Genomic DNA, 27109 nt, shown 5'->3' with positions numbered 1-27109 from the left:
ATATTGCACGACTGGCAGAAATATATAAGTCACCAGTAGAGCCAGGCACATGGAGGAGTCATACGTGCATTTTACACTCCCGCGTGTCCTTCCAGAGCGATATGGCGCAGCAGACAACATCCTGTTCATGAGGGCAGACTCCTTTGTGCTGTTCTTTGTTTTCAGCCTGTGCATGAAAGAAACTGCAACTATGGAGCACAGCCCCCTCCACTGACACATGCTAATATGCATTACAATTGACCCATTCACACTGGAAAGTGTCTACTAAATGGGTTGCTTATTTTCAGCCTGCAGCCAACCATTACATATGAATGGATTTTCTCAGAAACTGTATAAGACCCCCTTTTTCCCGCAGAAATTGTGCAGAGTCTTTCACAGGCCAGCATGATTTGAAATATCGTTGTGCATCATACGCCATCAGAAAGTCTGCCTATATTAGGCCAACAGTTACTGGACACATACTGTATTCAGCAACTGTATCAACATATCCACTCATTGGGTCATAGGTCTGACAGCTTGAGGGTGTAGGCTGCTATTAACACAAGGTAACCTCAAATATATATGGCTCTAAGGTGTCAGATGTTATCACACCAGGGATGTAGTCTAAGTATCCGTTGTTAAAGGTCTGTTAATCAGTTGATTGCCACATCCCAGTCTTAAGAGGGGCTGATGTATTAATGAAGCTGAAGTGTGGACAGACTTGTAAATACCTTTCTTAGGTAAAGAGAAACGTGAATCTTCTGATCTATTTATTCAGCTGTTGTTCCTAGAATGAAATCCCAATATTAGTGCCTGTCTTATGTGACAGCATGAGGGCAAAGCAGCGTAAGCGAGTAAAAAACAATGCTTGCACACACTTTCTGTGGCATGAAGTAGTGTGCAGATATTGCTTTTCCTGAAATAGATTTAATAATAAAAATTAAATTCTCTTTTGGAATCCATTGTCAGCTGCACCTTTCCACATTCAAACTGAGCATATTTGGTGCAGGTATTTAGCATTTTCTGCTTGAAATGAACAAAGCCGTACAACATGTTCTCTGACCACATCTAAAAGCAAAAGTGTTTCTGTCCAGTTCATCCCAGTAGCAGTGCAGGTGAATGTTGTGTGAAAAGCCTGCTGGCTGCATCTCACTGTCTACCCGATCTCTTTTTAAGAACTTTGTACAGGAACACTTTTGAACAGCCTCTCCTTGAAGGCATTCATGGTGTTGCTCTCGATATACACAAGAAAAGGGACAAAAAATGACAAAAATAAAGCTTGAGAGAAAGGTTCACACCTACTTTCAAACCTCCAAACAGATGTCGAATCACTACAAGATTTTCATGGGTCTGGATGGCATTTTGGAGCAAAACTCTAAAGATGTGCTTTTAGTCTTTTTAATAAGAAAAAGAAGAGGTGAACATTGGCCACCATCTAGCTGTCCTTCAGTCCAGAGTACGCAGGAATAAAGATTCTTAGAGCTCATAGTAATTCGTAGTAGTTGATGCTCTTTGCTGTAGGAAGCCTTCCAGTCTTAACTATCTATTGCCAAACTGAATGGATCCCTCTAATTGCTCTGTCAGCATGGTGGAATACCTGCTTTTTATTGATTAGTGATGTCATTTCCTCTTGTAAATTTGAAGAGTGTATGCCACTTACACACTGAATGCCATTTGTGATTGCTATTAACTGGAGTGCTTTGCATTATGGTGGGTGTTTATATTGTTATTATGGCTCCAGTATCTCTGGCAGGGCCGGTGTTGTATCATTGGCAACATAGCATAACAAAATGGAATTTCTTTTCATCTAATAAATGTTTTGGATCATTACTTTGATGGGATGCATATACCGTCTGAGTGTGGAGCCAGATGCTCTCCTACCAGAGTAGAAATAGTGACATGAAGAAGATTCAAAGACAGATGATTGGCAGTCGACCAGCACTTCTTGATGGGGATAAAACCGACTCGTGCTGAGAGGCCGTCTGTCTCAGTGGTGCGGTGATTGAAACCGGAGCGTGTCTAATGCGTTGGCTCTATTATGAGTTCACAGACAGTATGATGGAGATTAGTGGGCTTCATTATGATCTGCGCCATCAGAAAAAAAAGTCTTCACCCCCCAAAGGAAAGCCCAGAGAGGCAGCTGTGAGCCTGTGTCAGAGCAGATAGGAGAAGCCACCAGGGACATGTGATTGCCAAGAATTAACGCCTCAATTTAGAGCGCGACGCATCGCTTTCAATGACATCATCTGCTTTTAATTGAATGGGCTGGCTTTTGTGTATTAAAAAGTTTGTAACACTGAAGTTGAAGTGTGCTGTGATGAAGTACAATTGGATATTGAACACATACCTGGAATGTGTCCTCTACATTTAACCTATTTATGGCCAAAGCATGGCAGGAGTAGGTCCTACATAAACACAGTTAATTTATCAATTACAAAGTTAATAAAATATTATTAATTAAAAATGCATTCCCTTTCAAAAATACCAACAACCACAACCATTAAAAAATGACAACAGAGCTGAATTTGACACAGTAACTTTGACAGAGTAGTACTTTTCTGCAAGTATCTCCTGAGTGTAGTCAGTGCAGTAGGTTGTTTTCACTTCATTATTAAGAGTCACAAGTCCTTTTTACGCAGTGATCGCTCTATAGGGCCGCTACAAAGTCACTTCTTCATGCTGCCTTTGCATTTTTATACAGAACCAAACAGCGGCAGCATTGTTCTGCTATAGTGTGTGATTTTAGACAGCACGCTGTCATTGTGGGATCAGAAGAGGCGTGATGGGCATGACATGTAACACAACAGTGTCAGCCTAAACATTAACAATGGCATACCATGGCAATAGCAATCATTACTGTGCCTGTATGTTTGTAGACATTTTTGGCCGCTGTTCTTCTTTGAGTCAGCTGCTAACTGCTAACAGCTACTTTTGCGGTGGGTTGCACACATACCACGTCATTAAAACATCACACCCATGTCGCCCATGATTCCTTCCTGCTGGCTGTCCCATTTATACGGACATAATTTCCACACTGTTACTACCTTCAACTCTGGCTTAAAGGCAAGACATCTCTGTCCCCCCATGCCACGATTATACCCTTTATACAGAACAGCAAGGCGGCCTAACAGCATTAAATTCCCACCTTGAAGAGGTAGTGTAAAAGAGGCTAAAAAGTTATTTTATTGAGATGAAAAGAGAGAAAAGAAAAGACACCTTATCTTGTAATTACAAGAAAAGATTAAGTTAAGTAAAAGATTCCATAATTATGACATCAGGATTTTGTAATTATGAGAAGAGATCTTATAATTGCAAGATCGGGATGTCATTATCAATAAATAAATTAAATCCATAGAGCATTCTGTATTGGTTTAACTGCTCCTACAGAAAGAGAGTGACTTCCAGCAGGTCAGACTGGGCTTTACGCATGAACAATCCCAGCAATTTGAGAATGCCTGTGCATTGTTGAAATACTCATTTTAATGTCATCCACATTAAGTAAATTTAAAATTTCCCAGTATCTCATATCAAGAAGGATATAAAAGCAGATTAGCACCATCATTGCCCACTGGCTTATCATGTAGCCATAGGTTAACAACAATTGACCTTAACTTTTCTCATAATGACAAGATCTTAATCTCGTCATAATTATAAGATAGAAACCCATTATTAAGAGATAAAGTGTCTTATTTTTTTGCCTCTGTATCAAACAACCTGTACAACTGTGTAGGTCTCATCTTTTTTTTTTTTGGCTCTTACACAGTACAGTGGTATCCCCATTCTTAAAAGCTCTGGTTGGCTCACTATTATACTTTATAACTCTGAATTTGTTACATGTGTGTCATGTTTGTTTATTATGATAACTTGATCTCATGCTCTTAAAATGCACATTAATGAACAAAAATAAGTCACAGTTTGCCCACAGGGATGAGAACAACCAGGACAAAATAACTGGAATTTGAAAACCGTGTGCTGACGCAAAAAGGTCGGGTGAGGATGTGTAGTGTAAGTGCTGCCTCGGGTTTGATCAGAGTCTTACAAGCTGCTTAGTAGGGAATTATCATTTCTTGTTTGGACAAGCTGTCACACATAAAAAGGATTATATAGTTCAAGGAGTCATGGGAAACCTGGAAAGATTGTAGAATATGACATTTCCTTGCCTGGAAATGTCATCAAAAAGGTGCATTACGTAAGATATAAGAGAGAGAGATAAACCTTTAATGACTTTGGTGAGTAAATTAAGTGTTGTGTTGGCATTGGAATTTGTTATTTATTGAAGGGAAATGATAACTGCAATATCACCCTCACTCTCAACAGTCGGTTAAAGTAAAAAAAAAGTAAAACATCACCTTACTGAACCTTGACAGATGTTTTCTCATCATGCCTTCATAGCAGACAGTTGTGTCTCTCTCAGTGTGGGCTATTATGTCACTGCTGGAGCTATTGGAGTCCTAAAATGACCTCCCAGCACTCTCTGTTTTTAAGAACAGATAATCACTTCACTACATAACACCATCATTTCACTGGCCTGGGGCCTTGGAGCATATCCAGAGGTAAACCGCTGGATAGAGTTTCAGAAAAGAGCTTAGTTTGGGAGAATTAAGGTTTTTGCTGTTTTGCATGGCTCTCATATTTTCATGGAGAGGTGCAGTTATTTTGGAGGGAGATTTTGTCAGCATCATCCTTTGTAGCTATCTGAAGCCGAGTGCTTTTGTGAAGATCTTAGAGATGTGCACTGTTTTGCTTGATTGTGTCTTTGGTCACAAGCTCTTTTACCAAATATTAGGTCTCATTTATACGGCAACAATTTCAACAAAAAACGGTTAACTTTAGTTGCGTTTTGGCCGACTGTTTACACGACAGCAGTGTTTTGGGTGCCTGAAAACGCAGCGTTTTGAAAACGGGTTCCAGAGTGCAATTTTTTGGAAACGGCACCGTCTCCGTTGTCATGTAAACTTGCAGTATGCAGTTCCTCTGAAAACGGAGACTTTTTGCACATGCGCATTACGCTTCCAGTCACTAGGCATGCGCAAGAAAGTCAGTGTAGATTTACTATAGCAACTCCACCTCGTCGTCCGTCCAGACAAACGTTTGTGCGGTTGCCATTTTGTTTGTTAATACATCACCGCTCTGTAGAAGGAAGCGTAAGTGTCACACCGCCAACTACTGGCCTGGCATGTATACTGCAGCGTTTTTGGTCATTTTTGCGGATCCGTGTGCATGGCGATTGTTATCAAAACGTTGTTGTCTAAACGGGGAACTTTTTTCAAGCGAAAATGAGAAATGATTCTGTTTTCAGTGGATCATTTTTGTGTAAACATGGCCTTAGACTAATTCTGCTGCAACACATATGTGGGCAGTGTGGTGATACAGATGTAGACAAAATGCATTTGAATAGATTCATAGGAGTTCAGAAAGTCAGAAAATGCCAGTTTCCCTCTCCCTTTTCTCTCCAAGTCTTCTTAAGAAACACCAAAGAGGGCATTGGAGGCCATGACCTCCTGATACAATTGCTGCCCCCTCCAGTGGCCCAGACAGGCAAATATAATTGGAGACCAATATTACTGTCTTTAAGAGGTTGTGGCCTGCTTTTTAAAAGCTAGTATAAAGGTAGTGGTATCTTGTTAAACTAAACAACCCAAAGACATCCACTGTTAGCAACCGTGTTGGTATAGCTTGTTGGGAAGGGGGCTAAATACTGTTCCAAAGTCAGGCTAAATGTTGGCGAAAACAACTGGCATTGCCATTTTTGAAAAGGTCTGTTGAAGTCTTACTTTAAGATATCTGATTGAAAATGGATTCTATGGGTACCCACGAGTCTCCCCTAAAAGGAGGCTGTTTCCTGTAAATGTTTTGTAACTTATATTTAACAAAGTCCTTCAGATTAAAGCTTATGAAAAAAGGACACCCAAGCTGAATAGCCTAACATGTACTGATACACAGCGCACTAAAATAGGTTTGTTGTGGAACTGAAAATGCTAACTGCACCAGTCAATGCACATCAGATAATAGAACATTAACTGTAAAATAAGAAACCAAAGTATACCAGGATGCAATATCTTAACTCTAATATTGACATAGTTCTCAAATAGCCTATATACATACAGCATAATGGGCCGTACACATGCTGCGTTTTTTGTTCTCTGAAATCTATTGTTTTCTCAAAAGCATTCCCCAGCGCCTATTTTTCAGTGAGCGACAGCCAAGCTCTGAGATAAGAGGAGTTCAGCTTTTGGAACGTAGCACCGTGCACCACATGTCATGTGACAAGGAACCAAAACACAGTCGGCAGATATCTTTCCCTTCTCCATAAATACCAGCATGTGGTAAATATAGAGAAGTAGTAGATCATTTTAGTGCAGGGCTACCCTGAGCTTTACATCTGCCCCACAGACAACATGTTAGGCCTAACACATACTACAAAACAACACCTGGAAGAAGATCAGCTCTGCACTCAGGACTTCTGGTACATAGGCTATGATATGGCGCTGGTTATGGTCGCTTAGAAACTTCATTCGCAACCTGCCTCTGCTCTTGAAAGTTGGCACAAAGTAGGCACAAGAGTGACGCCCAGTGCCCGACCTCGCCTTGATCAGGTGGTTAATGATATGCCATGTGTATGGGCCCTAATAGAACCCAAGAAATTCAGTTATAGCTTTTGGCATTGACGAACATTTTCAGTGGCCTCATCTGGCCACTCCTAGGAAAAAAATCTGGGGGCGCCACTGACTACATTATATACATGATTACTGTAATAAAACAAAGTGGTCCAGGATAATTACACATTTCCACTGTAATCCTATGAGTGAACATAGAGGGTAAAACTAGAAAAAAAACTGCTGGAAGCTCTGAAATGTAAATTTAAAAGTCGACAAGTTAACACATACAGTGCACTGTAGTTGTAAAGAAACTTTATATATTGAGAGACACCAACACAACTGACTATGCACCCAGAAGGTGGAAGATAGATGGAGAGAAAGAGAGACAAAGCAGTCATATGATCTGCCTGTCTTTGACAAAGCCTGCTGTGTCTCTGAAGATGACTGTTGTCTCTGTGAGGCATCATGCATCAGCTGATGCTCTTATATTTAGGTACAGTGGAAGGAGTGGAAGGATACTGGCCTCAACAGTGTTTTAGGGCAGAGCCTGTTTGGTTTGGTGAACCTTGTGTTGTGATAGTTACTTAGTAATTTGGACTGGATTAAGAGTTGGTAAATGTCTAACTTTATTTTAGAACCAATACCTGTGTGTGCTGAAGCTGATGCTGCTGAATGGAGTTTATCATTTAATTTATTATGTAATATAATGCAGAATGTTTAGGCTTTCAAAGGGAGTAAAAGTAACGTGCAGGTTTTTTTTCCCACGACTAATCCATTAGTTGAAGATTATGTATGACTTTAGTCGACCGAGATTTTCTTTGGTTGACTGCAGCCCTACTAACAAGCAGTTTCAGCAGGTAAGACAGAAGACAGAATTTGAAAACAACCTTAAAGGTACAAATGCAGGCAGATGTTTAAAAACTGGACAGGCAAAAGACTGGAAAGCTGCAGCATTATAAGCAAACTGGCAAAAGAGTGAATTTTGGCTGGGGAAGTATATATACTTGCACTGGTGTCTAATAGGGAGCAGGTGTGTAGACAGGTGACTGATCAGACGATGGGTCCGGTTCACCTGATGAGCAGGTGAGGAATCGTATGGTTTTAGAGGCCGTTTACACGTTGCCGGCTATTTTCATAAACGGACATTTCACCGTCTCCGTTTTCAAAAAGATCTTCGTTTCCACTTACCCGTGTATATATACACAATAGCATGCCAAACCTGTAGGTGGCAGTGTAACGAGAAGCTCAAGCCTTCCATGTATCCATTGTCACCATAGCAACATAGGTCGCACTTTTGACACAGGCGCAAGTTCCGGCCCATACTGTGACGTCGACTGCCGTTTATCTCCGTTTATCTCAGTTTACATGCAAACGCGCAACCACTCTGGCCGGAGTTTTTAGAAAGACTCATTTTCAGAAGAGAAATCTCCGTTTGCGTGTAAACGAAGGGCACAAACGAAGGAAGATGTCTCCGTTTATCAAAATCACCGTGTACGTGTAAACGGCCTCTTAATTGGCAGGAGATGTTAGTCCTGCATTGCAGTTAGAGTGCAGGGGAATTACAGTTGATTAAAGATGAATATCACAAAGCACTCGAACTTGGAAAAACTGTCAAAGGAGAGAAGAGAGGAGGACAAAGCAGATGTTGTCATGACAGATGACCATATTCTCATTCTTAAAATGTATGCAAACACACACGTGCAGGACATTTTCATTCAGTATCTAATTCATACTGCACAGTACACCACCCCCACCTCCATCCTTTAAAATCAGCTGCTCTGCATCTGCTTAGAGCCGGCACAACAAATAACATGTCAGGTCCTGCGCGGTTTTCCTTTTCATCAAGATCACAGCAAGAGGACTCTGAGTACACAACTGTATGTTACTGCATGAGTTTCCTGCTTTCTCAAATTACCTTTAAAAAACTAATCACATTGCTGTTTTTTAACAGTGTGGTTTCAAGGCTGTGATAGCAATTACAAAGTTTGGCCTAGGGGGAATAAAGTAATATAACAGCTTTGCTGAAGTAGCGCAATACATCCAATTCTTTCCACTGTAGAAGCCACATCAAGTCCCATTACTGATTTAACAGCAGCAGCCATGTGTTTCACCACGGGCAGATGACTGGCTCGGCTTGCCACGTTGGCAAAGAGGAAACAGCTCTATTTAAGGTTAAAGCTGGAAATATAGCGAAAAAATGATGAGCAGAAACCAGAATAGAGAGACTTACTCCCTCCTCTCCCCTCTGTTGGTGATGGATTATTCCTTTCAGGGTCAGAATATTCACAGGAGAGGGTCCTTGTTTGATTTATTGACTATAAATGAGAGTTTAATTCACTCCCTAGTCAAAACCCAGACCACCTCATCTCAATAATTATCACTTCAGAAAGGCGCGTTGGCTTTGAGCTGTCGAGGCAGAAGACACTTAAAAGACAGTGTGATTTACATCAGTAAGCACTACGTGTTACAGGAGTGTCAGTTATGTTTATAAAACCCATCAAAAGCAGAAACACTTTCAGGCTGACACAGCTGAACATGAGTCCTCTGACCTGGCCCACCATGTTTTACAAAGTAGGAATGAAAAACCGTGACCATGCAAAAATCCCAATTTTCATTTAATGTTGGTGTAAAACAGTTTTTAAACGTCTCTATCCCTGCTTTTTGGTTCCTTAAATATTTTACATGCAAATAATAGAATCTTTAGATAACGTTAAAAATAAAGATTAATCTTTATAAGCAGATTTTTACCCATTTTGTATTGCAGTATTATTACTGTAAGCTCTAGCAAAGGTGATAGCAAAAATAGTAATGGTAGTAGGAGACATGTATGTGTCTGTGTTTTCCCAGGGAGCTCTCCCTTTCTCTCGCAGGAATATGGGGCCATGTGCATGCGTGTGCAGGTCAGTTCTGTTTGTTTAAGCTGGACCTTTTACTATTCAAGGCCTACGGCCAGTACATGTGTGGTGTTGTTGTAACAGTAGCCTATAAAGGGGGTTAGGATAACATCCTCCTGTTGTTTGATGGGTGACATGATAATGTGCAACACTAGCAGTAGGGGTTAACAGTCCACCTCCTTTTGACCTACATGTATTGACATTCCAACATTCAGATCATAAATTGCCTGAATCCTGCACACCTACAACCACTGCCATCTAACCAGACCTCTAGAAATTCAAACTGGTCATTCTGTAACTAAGGGAAATATCAGAAGTCAGTGCCCTCAACATACATTGAGCATTACACACATTCATGTGTAGCACATTTGAAAATAATCCACACGTCTCTGTAAAATGAACCCAGCAAAGATTAATAAGCATGACTGAACAGTGAACATGTTCATTGACTGCATGGGAGCAACCCAGGGCTCATGCTACCACGGACTCCAACAAAAACACTTGGATCACGTTCGTGTCACAGCACATTGTAGAAGTAACTCAAACTGTTCTCAGAGGCAGAACTGCTCCTGAGCTGGAAATAATCCCAGTAGGTGGAATCTAATAATTTCATTACAAAAAAGACTGAACTTTTAATTAAAACAGCACTGTTGCAACAAGGTTTGGATAAAGAGTGTATAAAATAATGGGTGTAGCTATAATGACGTCGCCCATTGGTTTATGGACTTTCTTCGGCCATAACCATCTTGGATTTTTGGAGCCAGAAGTGACCATATGTGGATGAGAGGGTGGAGCTGTGGATGAGAAAGGGATGGATCTGGCTCATAGATTGCTTTGACGCCTCTCAGACAGCCTGTCACTCAAAGTGGCCCACCCTAATTTTGCATAATTTTAAGCCTTAATAAAATGTAAATGAATAAGATGTATAAAAATTCACTCCACAAACAGTTGTCAGGAATGAGGTTATCAGCTAGAGAGATCTAAACTGCGTTTTGTACCAGGCTGTAAACATGTTTATTTCTGCTGTTAAGTTTGGCATTTCACCATGGGAGTCTATGGGGATTGACTTGCTTCTAGAGCCAGCCTCAAGTGGTCATTTCGGGAACTGCAGTTTTTGGCTTCATTTTTCAGCCAAGGATGTTGCCACTTGGTTTTTGAGTTGTGACTGTTATAGTCATCTTACTTAAAGCTAGACTACCTGGGCTAACTAGCTAACATAGAGGCTCATCACAAGTTATAGTAGAGAAAACCAATAGTAAGAGTGGCAGAAACAGTGCTTATAAAAGAAGTTATGGCCAATATGTTCGCTAACAGTTGCCTGTGGGGTTGTGTTTCAGTCCACCCTGATGAATATAAGTCCAACATTTGATCTCCTTTGAGCCCTATTTTGCTTTTCTGAGTAAAACATGTGGCTTTTAAATGTGAGAGGGTCCATTTTCTTTACTAGCTAACTGTTTATTTAGCCTCTCTGCCAGGTTGGTGTGCACAGTTTGCCTCAGCTTGTCTGAGCTTGGTTTTAGAAAATGATTTTTCTATTTGAGAATTGTCAGATGAGCCATATAGTTTGTGTTTTACATAGATTGGATGTGCAGCTGGGGCCGAAACAATGAGCTAAAAGAGGCAGATTCAGTTAGGAAAAGCAAAAGCATTGTTTAAAGTTTGAGATGACAGATTCACACTTGTAGGGATCTTTAGAAATTCCTTTGAAAGCCCTTTGAGCCCTTGAAGAATATATTATATTGGACTTGTTCTTTTCAGTTTCAACTTCATGATCTGAAAATCAAAACCCTGAAAGATGTTCAATGGTCAGACCTTAAGTAGTCTGGCATAGGCAGTCTAATCTTGTGCCTTGCCAGCGCTGGAGAAAGGTCATGCTGATCTTAATTCCATACTGAGGTAAAAAAAAAAAAAAATGCCCTGGCTTGTTTGTAATCATTATCGTCTTGGGTGGGGCTAAACCAAGGATACAGTGAAGTGCCCTTTCAAAAAAGTGTTGAGAGGGAAACTGTTTTGGTGGTGAGGTGAACCCTGGTTTTAGCGTTTTGTCTCTGAGGTTCTTGTTTTTGTTTCAAGCACAGCACTAAAACAAAGAGTGGCAATAGGTCTGGCTATGCAAGACTTGTTTCACGTAGCGATGGGGATTTTGACAGTGGTAACATGTAGGAAGCGTGTTTCCATCTGAGGTAGGTGGCCAATGACAGGCTTACACCCACAGTCTGCATCCTGTGAGCTGCCCCAGACCTTAAGCAAAGAATTGGGGAAAATGGATGAGACTGATGTATCGTCAAAACAAAACACATCGTGGTAACTGATAGCAGCACCATGTTGCTGAGACTGCCACATTTAAGGATAGAGACACTGACGCAGCGAGATGCTTGAGAGAAGCAGACACAGAATACAAACCACATACTGCAAAATCCAACACTTGTCCATCGGCAGCCTCCTGTGCTGCCTGATTAAAAAGGTTCAAGGACATTTTCAAAGATAAATTAGTAAATACAATATAAGAAACACTATAGTGCAATTATGGTTTGGGCTGTTAAGAGCAGGGTGCGCCTGTTGTTAATTCATTATGTAAGAGCAGTAAGGCAGACAGGTAGGCTTGCCAGCTGATAGGTTAGCCGAGCGTCTCCTGTTTCACTGTGCAGATGCCGACCACGAGTCTTCGTTAAAGTTTACTTGAGTTGCTGAATATCACATTTCAACACTCGACACCAGTTGCTGGGCACTCTGGGAATTCCACTATGTAGGCCTAGATTTGCATATTGACAGGATATTGACAAGTCTGTTGAGAGAATTGAGCATTATACTATTTTTTAATTGTTAAAACATTTGATATTTTTGTGTCATGGCTGAAAATGTTCTAGGTAATTGACTCTGATTGAAAACAACTGAAAGTAAACACGTGAAAGTCCAGCCTTGCCATTGTTATACAGGTTCACTGATCAATACTGCCTGGTTCTTATTTTCCAGATAGACTTAAAACACAATCTTCACAGACATTTTCCACTGTAGACTGAAGTGGAACGCTAGGTCAGCTCTGTGTGACTGGCAGCCCTTGACTCTTGTTTGACATCTGCGTCATATATTTGACACATCAGTATCACCTGTCAGAAATGATTCCACAGTGACGGGAAGTGTGTGTTTGTGCATCCATTAGAAGAAAACTGTTGATCAGCACGTAAGAATTCCTCACAGTGTGTCGTTAAATCTGAAATCCTATGTTTATATTCTCACACTCAACACCAGCTCAGCTTCTGTTTAAGCTCTAATATGTGAACGTGTTGAAATCGGCCGGACGCAGCGATACCCCTGATTACTGTTGCATAAGGTGCTAAACTGTCACAAGTCTAATCCAAGCTCAGTCCATTCAGCCTGGTGGTGTTAACAGAGTTGACTGTGTTCAGGTGCCGGCCAACCATCCAGCAGGGGGTTTGCTGGCAGGGGGCTAAGTGGCCTTTTGTTCAAATGAGTTTTGCAAGTATACACAAGGAGAGTGCACATCAAAATCGATCTGATTGGTCATTTAATTATATTTTTCAGTGGAGTAAAATTCACAGATGTAACCCTTCACCAACAATGAGCATCAGTCAGTTAGTTCAGGTGTCCTCAGAGTTGCCTCACTGGAAGTCTTACAGGACAACATTCTTATAATACTAAACAAGAGTACACACACATTTACATTCTATATACAGCATTTATATTTGTCTACAACTCATCCATGAGTGTAACAGGAGGGTTTGATGTGCGGTGGTTGGATCACTCTTATTAAGAACAATCAGTTGAGAGTTGATGGATAACTTTCTTAAGCAGCATTTTACTCTTCTTAACACTTCATCACCCTCAAAACAACACGTCCGTGTTCCTTATGAGGAGGTTAAAAAGAGAATTCATGGCGTCACATCACATCTTACCATTAGGTAAGATCATAGGACATACTATCATAGGACATGGACGATGATTGAGTTGCATCACTGAGGCATCTGCAGTTAGCCTCAGGTTGGAATATTTTTGTATGATAAATAAAGATATAGGTGCTGATTATAATTCTGTAAATATTGAAAAAGTTGCTAAAGACTAAAAACAAATGCTTCCTATGTGTATTTTAATTATACATTTATTTGAGTGTACCCAGAAAGTTCTGTCAGGCTGAGCACAAGGAGGCTAAAAAGAACGCACCCAAAGACCACCTGAGTGGACACCATGTTTTTATTTCTTGTGCCATCTGCTATAACAATAGTACCCTATATACTGGTCCCCAGAATGGTGCCTATTCATTCCAATGGAGTGGCTTGCCTGGTGTGAATGCCAAAAAAAAGTTTCTTGTTTACTTCCACAATATGTGGCCCACTGAATATGTGCAGGAGTCTTTGTCCTGTAGGCTCTGCCTGCATGTTCCGGCCCGGCTCCATAGATGAAACATTCACAATAGAAAGAGTCGTAATTGACCTTGTTTGCAGTTTTAGGTGTCCTGTCAACAGTTTTACAGACGTCTCTTCTATAATGGTGGGGAAAATGCTTTATGGGCCATAGGGTATTTTTTCGCTGCAATACCATGAGTGGCCACTGGGTAAATCTGGCTGCAAAGCTGAGCGGTATTCCTCGAGGCCTGGCTTCAACCCTCCAACATCACATCCAACGTCATACCCAGTGGCTCCCATGGGGTCAAAGAGCATATCCCAGCCTTCTTGAATAACCATGGTTTCTGACACACATGTCACTGACCTAACCAATTAAGACTTCATTCATGACCTTCTGGGATGGTCCAGGACTATGGACTATGTTGCATTCATTAGCTTTAAGTCATAATGTGGAACAGCATGGACGCTACAAAGAAGTGTTGTTGTATTTTGTCTTGCTCACAGCATTTATACAACATGTTGATAACAGTTTGTAGCTTTATATTACAAAGATGATTTTGTGCCAGACTTTGTGCTGCACGCCTAAAACTATAACAATTTTGCTTTACCTAATGCTAACTAACTTTGCTGACTAATGCTAATACGCAACTTTATAACTTTGTAACCGTTAGCTGCTGTCTCTCTACGGACAGCAGCTAACGGTTACACCCTAATTCAATACAACTTACATGTGAGCAAAAAAACTGACACGCAATATTTCAAGTTTATTACCATCAACTGAACATTTACTTTGGTCTAGCATTTTCAAAGCCTTTCTGAGTAATTGTTCTGACTTCACATGAATTTTCTCAGTCAAGACACCACATGAATGGTGATGAAAGTATAAACAACAACAAGGTAGATCTAGCAGATTACTCTAACTGTTTTAATGTAGCTGATTGAAGTATTTTTTTTAAGTATAATTCTAATCAGAAAATTATAATCTTTTGTAGTTAATGAGTTAGAAACCAAGCAGTTTTGGAAATATTATCATGACTTAATTGAGTGTTTTGAGCCCTAAAGGTCATAAAACATGTTGTCACTACACAGAGCCATGATGAGGTTCAGCAGAATACAGCCTGCAGGGTGATCTGCTGGTCACAAAGAGAGGCCTGTTGGTTAGCACCCCTTCTGTCAGCTAACAGCAGTGATATTATTTTAATTCCCAAAGTCTCACAGTCAGTTGTCCCACAGCAGCTGCTGTCATTGAGACAGATGATCGGCAGCGCCGCTCTCCCAACGCCTGCATTGTAATCAAATAGCCTCGATCTTAATCCGGGCCTGTTAAAGTCATATCGTAGGAGTCAGAGCATTTGGCAGTGCAGATTGCATGCCGGGCATTTTTTAATGATGATTTCACCAAAAGATGTTGATGGAGAGCCATACTGGATTTCAGTCCTCAAAATGCAAAGCTCAGGCTATGGGTGCAGAATACTAAGGCTAGATCTCAGTGGAGTAAATTGATTTCTTAAACATTTTTTTGTTTCATATGAGTTCTAGCTGTGATAAAGCCTTTTCAGTTCATACCAGCCGTTGTCTCCCTTATCAAAGTAGCAACTATCTGCAAGGAAACAAGGTGCATTTTGGCATGCATGATGAGGGCTCATGTTTTGAGTCTCCACTCGTGCTGTATGAGATGTGCACAGACAGACGCGTCCGTGGCTTGTGCCCTCAGGCCATGATGCAGTGCAGATTAGCTTTGGATGGGAACATGAATCATGCCTGAATGTGTTTGTGAGCGCAGCGGAACAAAAAATGAGCATAGAACCCTACAAAAAGGACACAAATGGAACAACAGTCCTTACAGACAACCCTTATGACCACAAAGACAACTTTCCTTTTTTGTCATTTATAAGCAAAGCTAAGGGCCCCCTATCTGACACCCAGCACAAAGCAGCAAACACTGTGGCCCAGCTGCCATTCCCAGTTTCAAACTGACGCAGTTGTCATTTTCATGGCCAGCGCCCACGTTGTGAAAGCAGCAAATGTATTTGTGCCCATCTGTGCGCCCATGACTGTGTGTAGGTCTTAAAATGAGATGCGGTCAGGCATATTGTAGCTGCACTGCTATTTGAGGCAGCTGAAATCCATTGACCAACAAAAACCTGGTCTAAAGTCAGTGGTGAAGTATTTTTTTTGCTATTTAAATGGCACATTATTCAGATGGTAAGATGTGCCTCTGTAGGCAGGTTATCAATGTGTATACACTCTGTTTGTTGCACAAACAGGGACACGCAGATGGATTGCGGGTGGGTGAAATAACACTGTGATTGGTTGAATTCTTGTTACAACCAGAACACACCTATGATTGATTAAGGGACTAAATGCAACCTGTTTGCCCTTTGTGTGCTATAGTCTACAGGCAACTTAGCAACTCTGTGAGAGGCGCAGCCTTGCTTTGAGCTAAATGCTAAGGTCAGCATGCTAACATGCTGAATTTAATTTCGCTGTCTTAGTTTTGCATGATAGCATGCTAACATTTGCTAATTAGCACTAGACACAAAGCTGAGGCTAATGGGAATTTTATATATGTAATATTTTATTCCTAGGCTTTATTAGGACTTTTTGGTTTTAGATTCTCACCCTTGTCTTTTGTTTTTACATGTATTGTTCGAGCATTGTTAGAGAATCCTTAGATTCAAGATTTTCATTGCCAGCAATTGCTTCTCTGTAATTGCTGTGCATATGACAGTAAATATGTCTTGATATGAAAGTAGGCCTATGTTATTCATGTTATGGGGACCATGGTTATTTGTACCAAATTTTAAAGCCAATATGTTTTGAAATCTTGAAGGTGACAAAATTGTGTCCATGTATTTATCAACAATCTTATCAACCCTCTCCAGACTTAACATGGTCAGCTGTTGTGATAATGAGGCAGTAAAAATTGTACACTTCTGTCTAAGGCTGCCCCTGACTTAAGAATTTTCCTAGTTGACCAATAATCAGCCCCTTTTACACTGCCAGATTTTCTGCAAAATTTTGGCTGTTTTGCCAGCAAGCTGCAAGCGTTTAGACACACAGAGCCGGATTGGCGAGTTGATCCAAGGTGCCCAATTTTCCGCCTCGTAGGGTAATCATATTGGCAGAACCTTTTTAGTTTAAACAGACAGAGGCAGCCTTCTGCAATGGGAGGGGCTGTTGAAGACTTGTGGGAGGAGCTGTTGATGACGCCGCACGTGCGAGCCACTGGCGGTGGATAAACAGCTGATAGCAGGAATTAGCGAGCAGCTAGTAGCAAGAGGGAAACACAAACCTGACAGACACTGTAAAGATGAGCAACTGAGGAGACAAGGAATTGCGTGCCCTCCTTGCCCTCGCAAACAAAGAGGCCATTAACCGTCAGATGACGGGGACGGCGAATAACGGGCCGACTTACAAGAGAATCGCCGGAGGACTCACCAGCTGCGGCTTCCCTCCACGTCACTGTTTATGTCACTCGCTGAGCTACACGTTTTGTTACTTGCTCACGCCCCCCATTGCCCCGAAAAAGGTGCATTCTATATAAACAAAAGTAGGTAGGCAGCATTTTGCCACACTCCCCGATTTTGTTTTTATACTGCCAATGCTGAAAAAAGACTGATTGGGCTTTCTTGCAAATTTGCACAAGTTCTATCTAAAAAAGGCCATCGTCATTCAGGACCATTTGTAGACTAGGCGCCTGCGCGTTTACGATATTAATTGAATTATTAAAGGATATATTTTGGACGGGACAACACAATGGTTTGAGTTCAAGGTCTGAGAAAGAATAGTATCAGTAACACTGTTAACACTGTGCTACATTTCAGAGAATTACAACATTGTACTAATGAACCTTCATTAATATAGGCCTATATTTTATCTACAAGTGCACGTCACACACTGAGCGGGCCGCCTGTTAATGATGCTGTCGGCAAAGCAGTAATGACTGTGGCTAATGGGCATGTAGCTACCTACATGTTTCAGATGATACGTCATGTTTGTAGTCCTCAAATGATAGGCAAATGTTTGCCTGCAGAGTTTACATATCATCTTGGGTTCGTCCTTCACCTTCTCAAAATGATCCAACACTTTGGATTTCCTGCCCGACATGTTATTAACTAGCCTGTGTAATAACCACAGGTACCAGCCCTGTAAATTAATTTGACTCCTGTCTGACTGCTGAGCGTGGCCACTTCCTGTGTCTGTCCTTTTAAATTAAAATCTCACATGGTCCAGTCATACAGGTTTTGATTTATTGTGACAAGGCGCAGCTCCTAATAAAGTTTCATGTCTGTTTGTTTTTCTGTGACTAAGCAACCAATGAAATCTTGCAGATTAATAACCTTTCCGATTGATAAACGTTTGGTCGATTTTTAGGGGGCAGCCCTATTACTGTCATATAATACAGAACATAAGTTATGTTGCTATAAGCCTACATGCATTGAAGGAACATTGTATATGACTGTAGTTGTGTGTCTGTGATCTTTGTTGTCTTTTCGCGCAATGAAACATGCTTTGTGTTTTGACAGAGTTGAATATGGAGTACAATCCATCAGACCATCCGCGGGCCAGCACCATTTTCCTCAGCAAATCCCAGAACGATGGTGAGTAGCTCTGTTTCATCAGATCTGACTGATTCATAAATGTGTCCTTTTAATCCAAACTACATTCGAAGTGTCATCAAGTGAGTCTGTCTAAACACAGTTGACTTAGTTTCACATGTATCACAGGGAACACACTTAATATGATCATGACATATAATCAACATAATGAGACTAATGGAGAAATAATGTAAATGTAGGAGCTCTGATCCCAGAGCAGTTTCTTTGTGGCTCGCCAATGTCTCGCTAATATATGCCGTTGCCTGGGGACATCTGACTGAAAGCTTCAGCATCCTGTGGGGGGTTCGGTCATACTGTGACAGAGGAAATATTAACGTGTTTTTTAGAGCCATAAACACCACAGCATGAGATTATTGTTTTTCTTCGAGGCCTAGGGAACAAACAGCAAGACAATACAAGCTTTGTGATGTGAAGAAGATGAAGACTGCATGTAATAAATGCTTTTTCCTGATCAATGTAATTCTTACTGTCATACAGATATTAGATGTGGTGTTTCATATTTGCTATTAAATCTTTTTTTCCGCATGGGCTTATGGACTTCTTCATTCAGAGAGTTTGTGTCACGTGATAATATTTAGGTAGCTGCAAAAAACAAAACCAAAGCATGAATGATGTCTGACATGTGAGGGATAAATGAATGAGCATTCCATTTTCTGTCAGATGAAAAGACGTGATTAGTGTTTTTGTTTTTGCAATATTTAGACCTCTTGTCGGTGATACACCCTCCCTCTTCCTCGTGGCTTTAAAGGATAAAGCTGACGTTATTCAAGCCTTTTTATTTTTATCAACAAATCCCCCAAAGAGACCAAAACCAGCAGAAAATTAATCCTAAGAGCAAATATTGTCTGTGTAGTAACAGCCTGATCTGTCTCTGTGCCATTGAGCTCCACAGTGATTAAAAAATACTTAGCACACATGCTTTCTCATAATGTAAAGCGCTCTGAGCTGAATTTATTGAAAAAGGGGTGGTGGTAAATATGAGTAAATAAAGTTTTCATGTTGGTTTATATAGGTTTGGTTTTTGTATTTTCATTTGTTAGTAATAATGAAATATATCATATAATAATAGCCTTATCCTGTAAGTCACTGTCCAACTTGTTCGACTTGGGACCCTCTTTAGCCCAGCAACCACTTGCAAAAGTGAAGCCAAAATATTCTCATTGCCCCCTGGTGGCTGGCTGCAGTACAGGTCATAAACCTCGCCCCTCCATGTTGGCGTGTAGGACATGGGCCAAACTGAAAAAGTCAAGGCACACGTCTAATAAATTTTTCCCATGGTAGATGGTTTGTGTCCTTTTAGGTAGTTCTTATCACATTGATGTATGTTCAAGTGTTCGTTTTTCTGATAAGTTTATTTTTTAATAAGTTGTTCGATGCTATGAAAAAGGGGTGTGGCAACATGATTGACAGCTGTGTGTCATTCGATGTGCTTGCGATTGAGTCTGGGCCAGTGGCACTGAGTTGGGGCAGATGAATCAACAGGATCTCAATAGAGTGCCCCAGGAATGAGAACTAAAACTTGGAAAGGAGTAAGCATTTTACCATTCCCGATTCCCTCGTCTTGAGGTCAGCGTTTTCTTTTGAATGGGTTTTGAGTAAGATGCCTGAAATAAGGTCTGTGGTTAACACAAGCTTAAGAGTTAAATGTTTTGTTCTACGATATAAATAGATCAGTAAAAGCCCCATTCAAAAATGTTAATGCCTTTTGGTGTCTTACAAAAGGTAGATGCTGGGGCGTTGGTAGCTTAGTGGATAGTACCGGTGCCCCATGTGTAGAGTTGATGCCTCACTGTAGCGGTTGCGAGCTCGACTCTGGCTTGCAACCCTTTGCTGCATGTCGTCCCCCCACTCTCTCTCTCTCTCTCTCTCTTTATCTCTCCACCTCACACTCTTCACTCTGTCCCCTCCATTAAAGGCAAAAAACGGCCAAAAAAATGACCTTAAAGAAACAAAAGGTACAGTAGATGCTAACAAGTGGCTAAATGAGACTGCAGAATGCCATCACACTGAACACTGCTTTACAGCCTCCTTGTTGTAGGAATGTAAAGTTATACGACCGTAGTGTTGTTTGTTCATTGCCTAAATGTTAGCTTTTTAGTTCTGGTGATTGAATTTAGGTTTTAAAAATTATAAAAGCGGTGTTCATTTGTGAAGATTATCTTGCTCAACAAAATAGTGACAAAACAATGTAAATATCATAAACGTTTATTTGTCACAGAGCTTATTTTCTGCAACAGTCCAAAATTCAATGGAAAAGTCAGACTGGTTTCTCGACCATGGAACAAGTGCGATGCTAACTTCTGCATTCTCCATCCCTGGAGCACCATGGTTTCACTTCCCGATTGGTACTGCACATCTGGCTCGGCATGACATTATCAGCGCAAGATGGCAGTGCCAGTATTTTTTGATGTTTTGGCTTCATTTTTGTAGAGTGGGAGGAAGTGGAGATACGTTGTCAATCTTCATATACAGTCTATACTTTTGACTCCTCATCTCAGGCTGTGGCTGCCTTCAACCAAAAACTGATGTTCCCTACTCAGAATATTTCAGTTTAGGTTAGTTGTTAGACCCCAAAGACACAAAGCTCTTTGAAAAATGTTGATGATGTTTTTGTTTTCTTTCTCCCTCCCTGACATTGCAAATACTTATCTGTGTTCTTTCAATTGGAATTTCGGGCATCTAACTTTTTTACCTCACCCTCAAATGTTGTTGTATAACATGTATGACATTAGCAAAGATCTATAAGTGTTGCTGAAGTACAGCATATTTGAAAAGCACTCTGCTGCTGTCACAGACTCAGTGACTCTGCTGATGTAAACAGAATAAGGTTTTCGGTTCCTCTTTTTTCAGAGGTGCCCTGCAGGAATGGTGAGTAGTCCCGAGTGTGACTTTGTCTCCCTCTAGTGGTGTGACAGCACTTTTTCGTCTGTCTGTTGAAGCTCTAATCTTTCTGCTTTCTAACTCAACATTTAACTGTGACCTCTCAGCACTTATAGCTTTTGTTCTGTGTTATAATCAGCATAGTGAAGTGTGTTACCTCTTTTCTGTGGTTTGCTTCGTGTGATAACAGCGTACATTGCTGGTTGATAACTGCTGGGTTTTGTATTGTCTGTGTTTTTGCTGCTGTCAGTGCCGAATAAATGACATTGGTTGATGAACTTATCTTTCTTTCTGTAGTGCGAGATAAACGAAAAAGCCTCTTCATCAATAATGTAAGTTTCTACTTTTATTCTATGGCATTTATTTGTTTCTGTTTCTCCCAACAAATCTAAAACATGTATGTTAGACCTAAATTTACCAGGGATTTTTTTCCCAGTTGAAATCAGCTGCCATCTGGGTTATTTTGTAAAAAACTAAATGCTATACACATGGGAAGCTGAAAATGCAAACTGGAATATTCATAGGTGGCGTGTTGCCGATTCTTGTTACCCCTTTGTACGACACCCTGGCAGGCGTTATGTGGGTCAGACAAAAACATGTACACTCTAATAACACTCACTGACTGCGTGTGTGTGTGCGTGTGTGTGTGTGTGTGGGTGTATGTGTGGGTTTATGTATGTAGCATGGAACATCAAGGCGGAAATACAGCTCCTGCTCTACCATCTTCCTAGACGACAACACAGTCAGCCAGCCCAACCTCAAATACACCATCAAATGGTAAAAACATGATTAAACATGATCTACACATATACAAAAGATTCATTATTAACTATCTACAGATCTGTCATATTTAAACATATTAATTTGTGTTTTTTTCCTCTTTACAGTGTAGCACTGGCGATTTACTACCATATAAAAAACAGGTGGGGACTCTCAGCCACTTTCAACAGTATTCTCTGTAAATCCCAAAACATAAATGCAGACACTTATGTAAAGGGCTACAACTATCATTTTCTCTATTGACTAATTATATTCTTGATTTATTGTTTAGTCTGTATGTCACAAGACTGTGAAAAATGCTCTTCACAATTTCCCAGAACCCAAAGTGACACCTTCAACTTGCTTCTTTTGCTCAACCAGCAGTCCAAAACCCAAAGACTATTCATTTACTATCATAAATCACAGTGAAAAGCAGCAAGTTTTCACATTTAAGATGCTCGAACCAGCAAATATTTGACATTTTTACTTGAAAAATGACTGAAATGATAAATCGATTATCAGAACAGTTGCCGATTAATTTACTTTCGATCAACTAATCGATAAATCAACTAATAGTTGCAGCTCTACTGACGTGCTAAAGAATATTCTGTATAGTTTTTAAACTTTAAACTTTAGTACCTGTAATGACAAATTTGGATTGTTTGCACAAAATTATAGATGTGGACAAAAAAAAAAAGAAAGAAAAAAATAAAAATGTGTTCATCATGGCTCAGGATGGGATATGTAGTCTTGCTTGCACTACCAAAAAACAAAATACATTATTAAAAATAAAATAAATAATAAATAAATGTTAAAATCATTATGAAACAAAAAAAATCTTATTATTATTAAATTAATATAAATTAAATTAATGTAATCTATAAATCAACTGCAATTAAAAACATTTATCAGCTATAATCATATGTAATTATTAATGCAAGACTTTCAGCTGATAAGAATGTTATTTCTAATAATTACTTCATGCTACTACAGTGACTCAATTTATCACATAAAAGCCATAAATTAAGTTTTATTTCATTGTTTTAACATTTGAATTATTTGATGTAATTCGCCTTTGTATTTTATTTCTCCCTCCAGGGACACAGAAGGAGGGATGCTGCTAGATATATTCGATGAGAAGCTTCATCCTCTTTCAGTACGACGTCATCAGCTCTCATAACACAAAAATATCTTCTTTTTTTTAAACATTTAATTTGCCTCCATTTAACTTGTTAGTATTAGTATTTTTTTTCTTTGTAAGGTGATAGTGTAATTATTGTGCTTTTAAATATCCTCATGTATGTCTCTTCCTTAACCCTCCCTTATCTTCTCCTCCTTTCTTTACATCTTTTCTTCCATATCTTCCTCCAGAAATCAGAGGTGCCGCTGGACTACGACCAACACGACCCAGAGCAGAAGCAGATCTACCGGTTTGTCAGGACGTTGTTCAGTGCCGCTCAGCTCACTGCTGAGTGTGCCATCGTCACACTGGTAAGATTCGTCAACCTCCACCATTCTCCTTTTAAATTTGCGAACAATAATATAAAACACTCAACCTAAGTGTGCATCCTGGGTGGCTTATCTCACGGAAACAAACAAACAAGAAAAAGCATTCCCAAGTTTCTTCACAAAGTTTTCCCATGAAGGTGCGACCTGTGTTAAACTCTGCCCTCACGCACACATAATCACACACAGCTTCTGTTTAGGCCCCAGGGGAAAGCGCACCCTGATGTGTTGAGACAAGCCAGGGATGTGTGTAAATTGGTGAAAAGACTGTGCACACAAAATACTGCGTCGTCTGTGGGTCTCAAACAGTGATGAATGCAAGATGTCATACAGGAAAGAGTGGACGTGCACCTCCTGACACCCCTGAGCTGAGCGTGACCATAAATGAGTTAGACAGATTAGATCATCCACCATTTTAGGAACTCTCTGAATGTGTAACTGTTGTGTTGTCCATTGCTTTTGACAATGTGATTGGTATTTTTTCGACTATATAAATCATTGCATACTTCCTTACCCTCATGCCCAGTTGGTGTTGTCTCCTTTTTCTGTGTTGTCGTGCAGGTCTACCTGGAGAGGCTCCTGACCTATGCAGAGATTGACATCTGTCCAGGTAACTGGAAGAGGATCGTTCTGGGTGCTATCCTGTTGGCCTCCAAGGTCTGGGACGACCAGGCTGTCTGGAACGTTGACTACTGCCAGATCCTTAAGGATATCACAGTGGAGGACATGTGAGTTTCATTCAAGAATGGACTTAGGACTTTAGTTCAAAATGAAGATTCAGATTAGGATTAGGTTTGGGGTGAGCTCAGATGATGAAGATGAATCCCTCAGAATTGTTTCTTGGTAGATTTGGCCTTACATGCAAGATTTCATCACAGAAGGGACAGGATACTAAAAAGATTGGATTCACTGCTATTAATTCTTGGACATGTTAAATCTGTGTGTAAAGGAAATGAAAATCACTCTGCCCAGCTGTTGTTGAGTGGTCAACAGCAGACTGCTGCAGCCGCATGAATGTGATTCAAGATCCAGATTCAATGTCTGCTTAAAAGGCATGGACTTGTATCAGTATTCTGTGTATATTTTACGTATTGATTTCATGAATGAACCTCCGGCTCATTCCTTTCTAACAGGAATGAGTTGGAGCGCCAGTTTCTGGAGCTGCTACAGTTCAACATCAACGTGCCGTCCAGTGTTTACGCCAAGTATTACTTTGACCTGCGATCGCTCTCAGAGTCCAACAACCTCAGCTTCCCCCTGGAGCCACTCAGCAGAGACAAGGCTCAAAAACTAGAGGTGAGGCATCTCCATTCAGCCGTCCATTCACTCAGTCTCTTGTCTCTGCATGTCTTTATGTTGCTTTTCATTTCTTTCCTTTTTATTTTTCTTCCTATATATGTAAAGCTGCTATGTGTAGAATAGAGTGGTGCAAGAATGAGTCCTGAAACCTGGGGCCTGTATCATGAAGCAGGATTAATGTCTTAGCGAGGTAACTTCAGGGTTAACCCCGGGTTTTCGGTCTCATGAAGCCGGTTCAGTTCTTATTGGGGTAGATCACCATGGTAACTTACTCTGAACGGCTATTCTGCTCCGGAGCAGGGTAAGTTCAGGGTTGAATCTGATCCTATAAAAAGCACCACCCACTGGCCAATCAGCTGTTCGGAAAAAAAATTACTCTGCTGACAGAAATGCAGCCCAGTCATGACGGGAAGTTTAATTAATTTGATTGATTTTGATTTGAAAGTTTATTTTGAACATTAAAAAAGAAAAGAAAGCAACAACAACAGACAATGAAAAGATTGTTCAGAAGGAGTGGAAAGAAGTCGAAATTTCATCCCACCCCTTCATAAGAAAGAAACTGATCATTTGCAGACACTTAATAGCACCATTAATTAGTGCCAACATTTTTTTTGTTGGAGGAAATGATCCCTGTTAAAGATAATGGGCCTAGGCCTAATTGACAGCTTTGCTGCTGGAAATGTGGAAAGTAGCCTATCATGTCTACACTTCATGGTGTTTGAGGGATTTTCCTTTTTGTTTTTTAAAGAGGGAGACTAGGTATATTTTTGCGCAGCTGTTAATTTCTAACACAGCTCAATATCAGGATGATTTTATTCAGACTATCAATTTGGTGTTGATATGATTTAATTGTGGCATCAACTTTAAGCTTTATTGTAGCATATAACGTTATAACAAAGAAGACCAATTTATCAGACGCAATGATGTTAGACGATAATTGTAATACACGCAATTCATCTGCGCAGCATTGATTTCATGGGATTCAAGGGTGTGATCAGTGTCAGATGTACAGGTACAGGTTCCTGTAGCTACTGAACCAGTGATGAGTAATTTAACCTAGGCCTACACATAATTTTATTTGCTACCTTGTTTTGTCTTGATTTTTCCCTCTCTCCTTCTCTATTTCTTCTTTCCTCACCCGTTTTTTTTCTCTCTTCTCTATTATGTGATTTCATTGATGTTTTGACAGGGGAATTTCTTTAAGCTTTTAGTGGCTTCTAACCTCTCCGGCACTTTTCTTTTTTTAATCTTGTAAATTTTATACTGTCTGTTTTTAACATTATGTGCAAATAAACTAATCTAAACTAAAACTAAACATTATTCATCCCGTTATGCGTTGTCACGCATGTTTCCTCCTCCTGCAGCTGCCACGGTGTTGGCCTTTTCTCTAATGTTGCTTTTCTCCTCCTCATATTTTAGTAGAATTAATCTCTGATCCTCACGAGAAATACTTTTTTTCCCCTCACATACGGCGCTCTGTGAGGACGCTCAGTGACACTGTGCTTCTCTCATGATTGTGATTGGTCTGCTGCATGCGCGTTCACAGCTCTTGATAAAGCAACCTTGGGTTGAGTTACCAAGTTGATATCCAGCATCGTGATACTGATTATCCTGATTGCCATTGTTACGGTTAGTCAACCCAGGATAGGTCTGGGTAACCCAGGAAAGGTTGATCTCCCTTCATGATACAAGCCCCTGGAAAGGAGTTAGCATGTTTGCACACCTGGTTCCCTCGCCTCTTCTGGCTTCTGGTTGGTTGGATTATCGAAATAAGGTCTGTGGTTAACACAAGCTGAAGAGACTTTTATGTTTTCATTTACGACATAAAATATGTCAGTAAATACCCCATTCGTAAACTTTTAGGGCCTTTAGGTGTCTTTAAAAAGGCGGTTGCTAACAAGTAGCTAAATGAGACTACAGAACGTTATCACACCGAACAAGGATTTACAGCCTCATTATGGTGGAGACATGAAGTCGTGACTATTCATAGTGTAGGTGGTTTATCACCTAAAGTTAGGTCTTTCAATTTTGCCGATTGCATTTAAACTTTTTGACGAGGGAGCCAGGGTGACGCTAACTACTGCGTCGGCCTACAAAAAGACGTCATCCCTGATGCACTCTGTTTGAAGAACTCTTGCTTTAGCACCCCCAGTGGTAGTATCAAGAAAGACACTGTAGTAGAAAGCAATTCATGTGCCTCTTTCCTTCTA

General features: G+C 40.4%; 1 protein-coding gene across 2 annotated transcripts in view; it reads left to right on the top strand.

Annotated features, from left to right (window-relative positions):
* LOC125902418 (cyclin-Y-like) overlaps window positions 1-27109 on the top strand; it is a 31732-nt gene that overhangs the window by 1683 nt on the left and 2940 nt on the right. Inside the window, exons 2-10 of one of the 2 annotated variants that reach the window (XM_049598739.1) lie at window positions 18363-18437; window positions 21306-21323; window positions 21633-21667; window positions 22018-22112; window positions 22223-22258; window positions 23193-23250; window positions 23466-23585; window positions 24162-24328; window positions 24734-24896. In XM_049598739.1, coding sequence (XP_049454696.1) covers window positions 18363-18437; window positions 21306-21323; window positions 21633-21667; window positions 22018-22112; window positions 22223-22258; window positions 23193-23250; window positions 23466-23585; window positions 24162-24328; window positions 24734-24896 — 767 coding nt within the window. The remainder of the gene's footprint in view (window positions 1-18362; window positions 18438-21305; window positions 21324-21632; window positions 21668-22017; window positions 22113-22222; window positions 22259-23192; window positions 23251-23465; window positions 23586-24161; window positions 24329-24733; window positions 24897-27109) is intronic. The other variant, XM_049598740.1, reaches the window with a different exon arrangement.

The sequence above is a fragment of the Epinephelus fuscoguttatus genome, linkage group LG15, assembly GCF_011397635.1.
Source record: "Epinephelus fuscoguttatus linkage group LG15, E.fuscoguttatus.final_Chr_v1".
Lineage (NCBI taxonomy): Eukaryota > Metazoa > Chordata > Actinopteri > Perciformes > Serranidae > Epinephelus > Epinephelus fuscoguttatus.
The sequence above is the reverse complement of the archived record's forward strand: the minus strand, read 5'-3'. Positions and strand labels throughout refer to the sequence as shown.